Source organism: Microtus oregoni, unplaced genomic scaffold (genome assembly GCF_018167655.1).
Source record: "Microtus oregoni isolate MIOR12 unplaced genomic scaffold, Mior012 000067F_ref0000223, whole genome shotgun sequence".
Classification (NCBI taxonomy): domain Eukaryota; kingdom Metazoa; phylum Chordata; class Mammalia; order Rodentia; family Cricetidae; genus Microtus; species Microtus oregoni.
Window position 1 is genome coordinate 1,633,435 of NW_024543974.1, and position 13,164 is coordinate 1,646,598.

Consider the following 13,164-nt stretch of genomic DNA (forward strand, 5'->3'; position numbering starts at 1 on the left):
TTGATCATCTTGGGAGTGTAAAGTAACTGGCTGGATAGTAGAGTAACTAAGTAATTTGAAATCGTTCTAAAACTCTTCTCCCCCTTTGTTTTCTATCCTTTCGTTGGTCCTCTTCCCCTGTACTATGGCTCTCACAGGTCTCTCTAAGTTGCTGTCTAAGAAGATGATAAACAAACAAATGTGGCATTTCTATGTGACCAGAATTGGAGTTCTTTTCCTGATCTGTATTCTCCCTGAGACTGCTGGCCAAGGGGAAACAAGACGACAAGAACCTGGAGACTTTGTGAAGCATGATATTGGAGGGTAAGGAAAGCTATTCTTTGGAAGAAAATATGAATACTATGAATGTTTACCTCCCAATTTTTCCCCAGTGGGCCTAAAATGTTCTGATCTCTGGTACTTAAATATTACATTGAATTTCGAAAACAAATCATCAGATTAGACTGTTATTGTTACCATTGGAAGAAATTTTGAAGATCTTCTTGACAACTCTCCACGCTTCTCTAAAACCATATTGTGATTTTGTAAACAAATCTCTCCAGTCTTTTGTTATTAATTTTTAGTAACTCTCAGTCTCAACCTGACCCCTTTTGGGAATCATATCTACTTAGCATTGAAACACTGACTCTCTCATCTTAAATTACTTTCTTATAGAAAATTCCTCAAGTCTCTTGTCACCTTTACAACCATACTTCTTGAAGGAATGATATTCTTATCATTGATACATTTTTTCTCATCCATTTTTATATCACTTGATGTCAGAAATCTGACCATGGGCCTCTGAGACAATTTATATAACTAAGATGGGTAATGTTAACTCCAGAAAGAGCTTTTAGTTAGCTTACTTTCTAAAATTTTGCTTCCATTCATCTTTCTCTATTCTATAGCTATTTTCTCCTATAATGCACATCAAATGAACAATGGGCAAATGATGAACCAAATCCTCATGTTACTCAATTTCTTTAAGAACAAGTATCAATATTCAACGTGGTTTCCGTCCTTTACTTCTTTCTATCATGCAATAAAACATGCACATATAATCATATAAATATATCCATAGAATAAATACAATTCTTTATTTGAATTATCTTTGACAGACTTCCTGGGTGTTTGGGATATGTTCTCTAAAGTAGGAGCACTACCCAAAGTCTCAGGAGCAAATGATTTGTAGGAGGGATGTTCTCAAGAGGAAACTAAGGAGGGTAAGTGCAACAAACTACAGAAAGTGGTAAATAAAAAGGGATATAGTGAAGTTCCTAACGTAAATGCCAAAGGGTTACATTTTGCTTTCCATTTATAATTTCTTTTGTATCTATATCCACCTTTCTGTTTGACACCTTCATTTAGGTATTCCACAAACACCTCAAGCTAAGCATGTCTAGAGTATCCCTTCTACCTCTCACTCTTTCTGTAAGAGCAAACACAACAAAACAGTCCTTTTCTCTTTCTCATATTTCAGCTCATAATACTACCATGTACCCAGTTGTTAAGGTCATAAAATTATTGTCATCTTTGCCAATTTTCTCCGTTTCTACTCCAAATTGAAGCAGTTACTAAACTCTGCCACTTTTACCCTTCATATTGCTTGGATTGCTTTATTTTCCATCTATTAACCCAGTTTGCTTCAATGCTGTTTTCCACTTGGACTTCAGCAAGAGCTTTTAGTTAGCTGACTTCTTAAAATTTTACTTCCATCCATCTCTATTCTGTTGCTATGTTCTTCTATAATGCACATTGAGTTATATATTTCAAGAACTTAATACTTTCTTCTTCTCTCGAGAGTAAAATCAAAACTCATAAATATGGTGTTGTGAGGATTTACTCACCTTGATAACTGTATATCTTATTCTTCCAGAAAATTGTTCTTCAGCATCCTTTATCTTCTCTTTTTCAGGCTTATTAACTTTTCTTAGTGATCTAAAACATGTTTGTTTTATTTTAATTTGAAAATATTATTACAACCCTTTCTCCTTTCCAGTCTCTCCCAAGCACCCTCATTTCAACTCCTTCCACATCCCTCCTCTCAAATTCTTCCCTACTATTTTTTACGTGTGTGTGTGTGTATGCACAAGTGTATAAATACAATCTGTTTAGTCCGTTTTTAGTGTTTGTTTGTATATGGTTTCAGGGCTGACCACTTTGTGTTGGACAACCAATTAGAGGGATCATCCTGGGAGAGGCTAACTCTCCCTCTCTTAACACTCTTCAGTTGCCTGTAGTTCCTTGTCCAGGAATATGACCCCTTGAGATTCCCCTCTCCTCCTGCATTATCATGTGCATCGATATTGCTAGGATAAACTCTTTCACAATACTAGTATTTGGGATCTTACAATCTTATTGTCACTTTTTCTTGATGAGGCATACTAAACTCTTATCTGTGGACTGTAACTGTTAGAAATGAATCCTTAGGCTTGGAATACTTTAGTTTTATAATCATATTATTTTATTAGAAATAATTATTTAAATAACGTTCTTTTCATTTTTTACTTTACATATTTATTAGGATATATTTAAAGGAATTATTTATAACATTTTTATTCATGTATATATTTTGTTTATTTCCCACTCTTGCCCCTTTCAATCTTTTCTTACCAATTCCTTTCCTATTCACAAATGAAATCTCTTTTGCTTTCATGTATCTTTTTAAAAAAATCTGGATCCCATATATAGAAGAAAACAACTAATACTTACCTTTCTGATTCTGAGTAATAGCTATTTTATTCCTTGGTATTTCCCCTATACATTTTTTTTTACATTTGACTATTTGTCCAATATTCTTGGAAATAGAATTTGTTACTCATGACTTTTGTGATGTTGATAATTTTAATATATTCTGTCTCTTTCAACCTTTTCCCAGTGTTTTACAGTTGTGGGACACAGAACTGGACTTTTTTTTTTTAGAATTTTGGCATATTCTTTTTCAATATGGAAAGTTCAACCAATTCTGTCTCTCTGTCTCATTAATTCCTTGAGTCTGGTTTCCCTGGGCTGAGACAGGTGTTCTAAATAAGGTAGAGATTTTCTTTTCTTTTCTTTTCTTTTCTTTTCTTTTTTTTTAAGAGAAAAATTCTATTGATTGACTTAGAATAAGGAAAAAATACTCTGAGTGAATTGATGACAGTTAAAAGAAAAACAGAAACTTTTTGAGTGCGTCATTTGCATTTGTACAGAAATATACTTGCTGTTTCCTTTCAGAAGCACTGTGTAATACTAACTGTCTCAATGTTACTGACAAGGAAGTGAAAACCTGTAATAGCCACTTCAAAGTTGTTTTCTTTTTTTTCTTTTTTTTATTGAGAAAAGGAAAAAAAAAGTTTCCCCCTCCTCCCATTCCCCTCCCCCTCCTCCCACCATTCTCCCCCTCCCCCCACTCCTCTCCCCCTCCCTCTCCAGTCCAAAGAGCAGTCAGGGTTCCCTGCCCTGTGGAAAGTCCAAGGTCCTCCCCCCTCTGTCCATGTCTAGGAAGGTGAACATCCAAACTGGCTAGGCTCCCACAAAGCCAGAACATGAAGTAGGATCAAAACCCAGTGCCATTGTCCTTGGCTTCTCAGCAGCCCTCATTGTCCGCCATGTTCAGAGAGTCTGTTTTTTTTTTTTTTTAAGTTTTCATCTTTAATGAAATGACTTTGGAAACGGTACATTTCCATGACGCCAGCACTACAGCTTTTGGGGTCACAGTAAGATACACAGAATTACATCCGTAATTACTATGAATGCCAACAGTCCGGTTTTATTCCATGCTTTTTCAGTCATAGTCCAGCTGGCCTTGGTGAGCCCCACTGTCTCAGTGGGTGGGTGCACCCCTCGTGGTCCTGACTTCCTTGCTCATCTTCTCCCTCCTTCCGCTCCTCATTGGGACCTTGGGAGCTCAGTCCAGTGCTCCAATGTGGGTCTCTGTCTCTATCTCCATCCATCACCAGATGAAGGTTCTATGGTGATATGCAAGATATTCGTCAGTATTGCTCTAGGATAGGGTCATTTCAGGTTCCCTCTCCTCAGCTGCCCAAGAGATTTTAAATGAATAAACTTCACCTCTTCGAGTCTTGACGCTTTTATACTTTCGCTTGGAGGATCAAATTTTTAAAAAGGCATTACATAGTTTCCTATCATCTTAAAGACTTTGACCAGAATTGTTCCTTTTTGTTCTCAGAGAGAGCATTTCTTATATTTCCCTCACAGCTGCTTTTAATTTTTATCGTTAGTGTTGTCACCTTTCCTGTTTATATTGTTTTCTAACATCCTGCTTTAGCTTAGAAAAACAGATATTCAAGCATTTTTGCAATTATGTTAAATAGGAGGAAAAGAAATCCTTCCTGAAACAGCAGAGAAAAGTGTTTGGTTTTACAGCTAGGGCAAAATGACTGCATATCTTTTGAATTAGAGAGACCTTTTCTTGTTTATTCTCTTTCAAGTTAAAAATAGTCCATGCTTTGTACAGATGAGACTACTAAAGACTTGGCTCTGGATATTAAGTTTGACACTCTTAGTATGTACTAGAAATAAATGAACTAACTGAACTTAAAATATATAGTGTATATTGACAGTTGTCACACTTAAAGGAGCTATTGTTTCCTTTTGTTTCTTCTTATATCTTCTTAATTATGTGTTTGAAAAAATACATTTGCTGTATCACTTTGTCATTTATTTCATTAAATCTCCTCTTCTAGCAGCTTTGACAGTCAACAATGATCTATTGGCTAGTACTTGATTTAAATCATATGCTAATGTCAATAATTCTCAATGTTTGGTGTTTGAAAGCCAGAATGTAGGCTTTACAGTAGTTTTTAATATGGAAACTTGGAGGACAGTGCCAAGCAATTTGTATTTGAGCAGATGCTCCAGATCATTCTAATGTAAGAAATACTTTGGGAAGACAGCTAATGTTTTCAAGGAACTAACAGAATAGGAATACCAGATCCTGGAGCTTTAGTAGGGCAGTTGTCGAAAAACCCACATACAAAATCTAATTTAATCTTCAATTTTATACTTAAATTAACTGAGGACAAGAAAGAAACAGTTGTTTTCTTAAACTTTATACTAAGTTAATAGAAAATTCAGGTCTAGAGCATAGTTCTCTGTTACTTTGTTGTATAGCAATTTCTTCTGAGGTAAAACCTTTCATCTTTGAGGAAAGCTTGTAACAAAAGACAATATCAAAAGGAAGGCAAAACAAGAGGATGTTCTAAAGAGAGGTAAAACCTTTCATACTGCAGCGTAGTTCACTAAAGTCAGGATGCAGCAATGTAATACCTTCAGGAAGTTTCTGAAACTGACTATATTCACTAGGTCCCTCCCTCCCTTAGTGTATATTGCTTAGAGACACTGTCAGACAAATCGAGATGTATGTAAGAAGAAAAGACCAGGCGAGCTTTCTGGAAGAGCCACAGGCCAACTGAGGTACCTGGAAACGACACTTTCCAACCTGTTGAACTACCTGCAGGTTGAATAGTGCACTCCTAGCTTCCAGCTTTTGTAAACTGTCACTCTTGCTTGCATAGGCTTTTGGTGATGTCACTGTGTAATTAATTCCCATAAAGCTCATTATTTCACCAAGTTAGACTTGATATCCATACTTTGGTCTGTTGTCAGTTCCCTATATGAAGTCGATAGATGTTTATTCATGTCTCACACAACATCCTTACTGCTATATTTTTGAGGCAAACCTACAGAAAAAAGTTCAAATTCAAGAAACAAATATTTCTATTTTCTGATTTAATATTTTGGTCATTAACAAATTAGAACTACATATGTACAAAATGTTAAGTTTAACCATCTTGTAAGTATACTTTTCTGGGTAAAAATGATCAACTATCAGTAGTTCACTAAAGGTTCAACAGGCACATTCCCAACTAGTGAGCAAATACCAAATGAATGTTATGGTCGGTACAGTTTCTAAATGATGCACACGAGGCATTTCATTGGAGACCATTTGAACAGGTGAATTTGCAAAAAGACTGACTGTGGTGTAGGTATTGGGGAACCACTCAAAATAAATAGATGACAGACCATGTAAAGTACATTTTCTTATGTGGTATGCAGATCTTTAGTTCAGGGAAAGAAAGAACCGAAGGCAATTTGAAAGCCCAGTAATTCTAAGCCTAAATTCACCTTTCCTTATACAACTTTTTAGCCATGGCAGACATAAAAGTTGAATTCAGCGTGCGAAAGAGCCTTATTAATATAGTTATCACAAGCCAGAATTCTCGAAAGAAAAAAACAACAACAACAAAGAAAATGTATCTGGCCCTGGGTACGGTGGTACAAGCCTGTAATCTCAGCACATAGGAGGTAGGAGCAGGAAAATCAGCTGCTGCAGTACCCGACTCATTCAGGTTTAAAAAATTAAGTGTGAAGAGAGCAAGGGAGATTCTTTCCCTGGGGGAAGTGGATTCAGCTATTCCCCCTTTTTGTTTTTGTAGAATTTCTTTAATATTTTTGTTGGCTCTCTCCACAATACCTTGTCCTTGTGGACTGTATGGAAGACCCATAATGTGGCTCACTTGGAGCTGTGCACAAAAGGCACAAAATCCATGGGAGGTATATGCAGGGCCATTGCCTGTCTTAAGGCATAGGGGTTTTCCCCAGGCAGCCCAGGCCTCAAGGCAATGTATTTTTACATGAGTTACCTTTTCTCCCGCTAGGGGCGTGGCATGAATAATGCCAGAAAAGGTATCTATTGATACATGTAAATATTTTAATTTGCCAAATTTAGGCACATGGGTAACATTTATTTGCCACAACACGTTAGGTTGTAGCCCTGTAGGATTGACCCCAACATGTAGAAAAATGAAAATAGATCTACATCCATCTCCATGTACAAAACTTAAGTTTAAATGAGCCAAGGGCCTTAGCATATAAAAATTATGTTTAACCTCACAGAGAAAAATTTTTGAAGCACACTTTGCCACATCTTAAACATAGTCTTAGTGGCACAAACATTGTGAGAAACCATAAATTATATCTCCTGAATTGAGAAGCTTTTGTATAACAAGGCTAGAGTGGGAAAAGATCTTTACTTATCATAAACCCATTTTAAAAATATGAAGAACTTAGGAAATTAGTTATTAAAAATTAATCCAATAAAAATATTTGTTACAGACCTAAACTGAAAACTCTTTATAGACGAACTTAAAAATGACTGAGAGACATTTAAAAAATTCTCAAACATAGCATCCTTTAGCCATCAGAGAAATGTAAACCAAAACTCTGAGATTTTATCTTAACCTTGTAAAAATGACCAAGATTAAAAATTACTGTTAACAATTTATGCTTAAGAAAATGTGGTTAAAGAAAAAACCTTATTGCTGGAAGTGTAAACCAACATAGCCATCTTTGGATTACACATTGTATTGAGAAACCTGAACAAACCAGACTCTCCCAGCAGGAAAAGAACCAAAAATCCAGGATTAGCTGCTTCAGCGACCCTGTACCAGGAACTAGCTGAAGACAAAACCAGACTGTAATCCTGATAACAATCCTGAGAAACAGGGAGTTTTTTCCTTGTGATTATCAGCTTGTTGTGTTTTAGGAACTAGCCGATTAAGACCTTGGGAGTGGTCCCAAGAGGCAGGGAGTCCCCCTGCGACCATCATTGGATTTTTGGTATTTATGACCCTCCTGGTCTATTGGACTGTGGCTTCTTTTGTTCAAAAATTCTTTCTCCCTGTCACTAAGGGTCGAACTCCTCCCCCATCAAAGCCGCCTGTGTGTGACCTCAGCAAGGACGGCCTCCAGCGAGCCATGCGGGGGGGCCACGCTATCCCTAGACCCCAGTGAGAGTTTCCCCAGCATTGGGAGTCTCCCATTTTGTCTATTTTTAAAAATTAGGCAAATATCTACCTCAAAACTTAGCAATACCCCTTTTGGGCCTAAATACAAAGTTGTTTAACCACTAGAACATGTGCTCAGCCTTGTTTGGAGGTGTGGCTGAGCAGAGTGGCTGGGCCGACCTGATCCAGGCCTGTTGCCCCGGGCTAGGACAGAGGTTCAAGCTGATGAGCCTCACCAGGGTCGTGCTGTGCTTCTATGTCCTGAGGCCAACGCTGGGAGTGGCCTAGCGTTCTAGCCTGTTGGTCCTCAAGGCAGGTCCCGTGTTTGCAGCTTTGCATCTTGGAGCCCCAGCTGTTCACATTCTACAAAATCTGGAGGCCTCGGTAACTCAAACCAGAAGAATATAATTCCCTTCCTAGCATATCTTGTTTAGTGGCCAGATTTCTACCAAGCCTATCATAGGATGACACATTAAGATTGCCAGAGGCGGCTTTCTCCAGTTCTTCCTCCTCCTGAGGGTCTAACTCCTCCTCAGACCCATCCAGGCCCGCAAATTCCTCGAGCACTGGATAGAGGGGACCTCCCCTCGTCTCATTAGCCTCCCTTTTAGGGAGGACTGTATCAGGATCCTTTTCTTTTAACTTTTCCTTTCTTTTAGGCCTATCCAAGTTTTCTCCCTTTGAATCTGATTCTGAAAAAGTGTTCTTGTGTTTAATGCGGGCCTTTTGCCCCTCTCTCGGAACGTCCACGTTGTTCCCTGCTCTGAGGCTGTGGCCAGACTTACGGCAGTGCAACCAGAGACAGCAGGCCAGTACAAACAACATAAATGCCACGAACACGAGACCAAACACCCTAGAATCAACTCCCGCAAACAGCATATTTGGGGAGACTGTAATCAGCATACTGGGAGAAACTTACCGACGTCGCCACTCCGCGTGTTGAGTTTTGAATCCTCTTCGGCCCTTCGCCTGGCGACCGAAGTTCCCGGGTTTCGGCACCAGCTGTGGCGGACCTCTCTACCGGCGAGAAAGAACAACCACCACACCAGAATTCCACTCAGATCATACTTTACTGGAATACCCTTGATTGATGGGGAGCAGGAAACGAGAGGGGCAGGAAAACAAGGGGCAGGAAGGGAAGGGCAGGGAGGGCATGAAGCGAAGGGGTAGGGAGCTAAGGGGAGAGACAGAATGAAGTGAAGGGGTAAAGGGCACTTAGGCAGCTGCTTAAATAGGGAATTGGCACACGGGTCGCCCTGTGATTGACTGCCACCAACAGCTGACACCAGACCGCATCGGGATAGGCTCAAGGATCCTCATCCACCGCACATGTGGGAAGCGGGGGACACACAACTCTCAAAGGCATAGCCAAATATGGAGTTGTTTATTACCAACAAGACAGGATGTCGGCGCCATCTTGTAATGGCGATCCTGTCCGGCTCACTACAGGAAATACCACTTGATCATTTTCCATTTTAAAATGGAAATGTAGCATTTGTGATGCAGAACAAAAAAATTGTGATGCAGGGTATGCGAGGAAATGATCAGGCAAACTCCTTAGATGATGCCTTGACTTCTTATTGTATAATGTCAGTTTTGGTGATGTCACATCTGGTCATTTGGATAAGGCAATGACTCAGGAATCTCCAATGTGAGGATTTTAGCCTCTAGATTGGACTGAGTAGCTTTGAGCTAGGGTCCAGCTTATTGCTTTAATCAGAGTTGTGGCTATCAGTTAAGGAGCAAATAGTGGTTGGCTAGAAAACGCTTCGAACACTGTAGCTTTCCTATTTTATATTATTTTTCTCTTTACAGAAACTATTATAAATTGTTTACAGATTGGTTTATAAAAGTCCTCTTATCAGAATGTTGTCTCATATATTAGTATTGTTACAATAGTTCAGAATATGAGAAGCCGACTTGGAAAATTATATACCCCCATGGCCATATTTTAAAGTAAGTAAACTCTGACTTCCTTGAAAACTTTGGATTGCGAGTCATTTGAAGTTTATCAGTGTCTGCCCATGTTCCTTTGTGGAATCATGTATCCATGGTCTGTCACTTCACTGTTTCATCATCTCTAACACAGTGTGGTTAAGTTTTCCAAGGGAATTGTCCTCTTCTGACTACTTCTCAGTACTGGAGATACCAGTTAGGCCTTTTCAGAATCCTAAAGCACAAATTGAGATTCAGTTCAAATGCCCATGTGTCTAGAGTTCAACAACAAGGAGAAAAAGTAGACCAGTTTTCTATGTGTATTTCAAACTAATGCAAAGAAAAGTAATTTAAATGAAAGTAAACCCAAATTATAACAGTAGATTCATATGAGGTGTCATATTTTTGCACTGAATTCTTGTTTATTTTCTTTGAAGCTGACTCATGAAACAGCTTTAATAATGAATAACTTGTATTGATTTTTGTCAGACTTTGTGATTTTATACAGCAGTTTCTTTGAAGTGCCTAAGAAAGCATGAAGGAGTTGGTCTTTATTTTTAAATAAACTTGGAAAAACAAGTTAATGTGAACAGCTGGGGTACATGTTGAATGGGTGTATCTCAAGCTGAGAGTTTTCTAGTTTACCAGTCTGTGTAAGCTATTCCCGAAAAGAACAGCTGTCTTCTTGAGATAGATCATGTGTCATTTTTTATTCTCTAGGAAAAAATTCCAAAGGAAACAAGAGCAGCATGATTGATTTTGGCTCAGAGTTTCAGATATTTCAGTCTGTGGTCACTTGAGTCCATTGCTTCTGGACCTGCAAATAGTGAATCAGAGCATCATGGCAGCAGGCAGTGATGGAAAAAAAAACTTATTTCACAGTTTCTAGGAAAAAAGAAAGGTGGGACACACACATAGACATAGAGATAGGGAGGTAGAGAGAGAGGCAGACAGACAAAGATGAGAGAGATGGAGTTGGAGAAAGACACAGAGAGAGAATACAGACACTCACACACAACTTTCAAGGACATACTCTTCTCACCTATTTCTTCCACTATTTCCCAATTCCTAATAATACACTACATAAACTATTGATTCACTTGAGAAAGTTAGCCCCCCACTGTAAAATCACTTCTCAATATGACCAACAGCTGAGGACAAAAACTTCAAAATATGAGCATTTGGGAGGACAGTATATCTGAACCATAATAGGTTATATAGCCCAAACCCATTCTTTCTTTATCAAATACCTTTTGTAAAGATAGTACAATGTGTGCAATCGGATTTCAGATGTTTCTGATTACTGCTTGAATAATATATAATCAATATTCTTTTTTAATTTTATTATTATTATTAAAAATTTTCACCTCCCCTCCCCCCATTCCCTCTCCCCCTTCCCCCATTCCCTCTCTCCCTCCCTCTCCAGTCCAAAGAGCAGGGTTCCCTGCCCTGTGGGAAGTCCAAGGTTCTCCCCCCTCCATCCAGGTCTAGGAAGGTGAACATCCAAACAGACTAGGCTCCCACAAAGCCAGTACATGCAGTAGAATCGAAACCCAGTGCCATTGTCCTTGGCTTCTCATCAGCCCTCATTGTCCACCATGTTCAGAGAGTCCGGTTTTATCCCATGCTTTTTCAGTCCCAGTCCAGCTGGCCTTGGTGAGCTCCCATTAGATCAGCCCCACTGTCACAGTGGGTGGGCGCACCCCTCGCGGTCCTGACTTCCTTGCTCATGTTCTCTCTCCTGCTCCTCATTTGGACCTTGGAAGCTCAGTCCAGTGCTCCAATGTGGGTCTCTGTCTTTATCTCCATCCATCGCCAGATGAAGGTTCTATGGTGATATGCAAGATATTCATCAGTATGGCTATAGGATAAGGCCGGTTCAGGCGCCCTCCTCTCAATTGTTCAAGGAACAAGCTGGGGACATCTCCTTGGACACCTGGGAACCCCTCTAAAGTCCAGTCTCTTGCCAACCCTAAAATGGCTCCCTTAATTAAGATTTCTACTTCCCTGCTCCCATATCTACTCCTCCTCCATCCCAACTGTCCCATTCCCCCAATCTCTGCCCATCCTCCCCTTCTCACTTCTCTCTCCCCATCTTCCCGTATCCCCACCCCACCCCCACCCCCAAACTCTCAATTTTTGCCTGGCAATCTTGTCTACTTCCAATATCCAGGAGGATAACTACATGTTTTTTTTTTTTTTGGGTTCACCTTCCTATTTAGCTTCTCTATTCTTGTGAACTATCAGCTCAATGTCCTTTATTTATGGCTAGACTCCACTAATGAATGAGTACATACCATATTTATCTTTTTGGGTCTGGGTTACCTCACTCAAGATATTGCTTTCTATTTCCATCCATTTGCATGCAAAATTCAAGATGTCATTTTTTCTTTACCACTGAGTAGAACTCTAATGCGTATATATTCTACACTTTATCCATTCTTCCATTGAGGGGCATCTAGGTTGTTTCCAGGTTCTGGCTATTACAAATAATGCTGTAGGGTTGAATCTTTAGTTTTACTTCACACGTATGGGAAAGACTTCTCTTGGAGAATGAATGCCTTGAGAACCCTGAGAAATGAAATAAATAGATTAATTTATTTACCTATAATTAGTGATCCAATTAGTTAAATTTACAACTGTAAACATATATTCGGAACATATTATAGAAAGCTATGAATGTCAGATTAAGGAACAGGGTTTCTATTTGGTTAGTCTTGGAGATATATGGAAGCTTTAAGATCAGTATTCTAGAATTGTAAAGAAGTCTATTTTTTTTTCTAGGAGCTATGCAGAATTAGGGACATTCCCATTCTTTTATTGAAGTGCTCTTCTTTTCTCTTTGGGTTGTTGAGTGAACTGCCTCAGCAGCTCTGCAGCTGTGCTCCTTTTGCTTCCCCTGAAGGTAAACACACTGTGATCCTTGATGAGGCTGAACTGATACTGGTGGTACTGGTATCCAGTATTTAATCTGTCCATGGTCCATGAACTTTTCCTCATAGGTAAAAGTACACTACTTTTAAAGGCTTCTCATTTTGTTATTAGAAGTTTTGAGGTAGAAACTAAGAAACAGTTCTCACTTGCAGTACCCATTCATGAAATTCTCAAAATAAATATTTTATTCTTTTATTTATTCTTCTCTCATACAATTCATCCCGACTTCAACCTCTCCTTTTTTTCTCCTCCCAACCCCCACCTTCCTTCTCCCCCAGACCCACTGCTCTTCCATTTCTCTTCAGAAAAGAGCAGACCTCCCAGGGATGTGAACCAAACACAGCGTAAGAGGATTTAATAAGAATAGGCCATATAATCTCATATCAAGGCAGGACAAGGCAACCCAGTGTGAGGAATTGGGTTCCACAAATAGACAAAAGAGTCAGAGACACTCCTACTCCCATTGTCAGGAACCCAACAAAACCTACAAACCAAAGAACCACAGCAAGTATGCAGAGGGCCTGGT

At 39.1% G+C, this 13,164-nt stretch overlaps 1 protein-coding gene across 1 annotated transcript in view; it reads left to right on the plus strand.

The window, feature by feature from the left end:
- The window catches only part of LOC121440443 (gamma-aminobutyric acid receptor subunit alpha-3-like), a 160,482-nt gene that overhangs the window by 14,387 nt on the left and 132,931 nt on the right, over positions 1 to 13,164 (plus strand). The window contains exon 2 of the mRNA XM_041641194.1: positions 138 to 303. Coding sequence (XP_041497128.1) covers positions 138 to 303 — 166 coding nt within the window. The remainder of the gene's footprint in view (positions 1 to 137; positions 304 to 13,164) is intronic.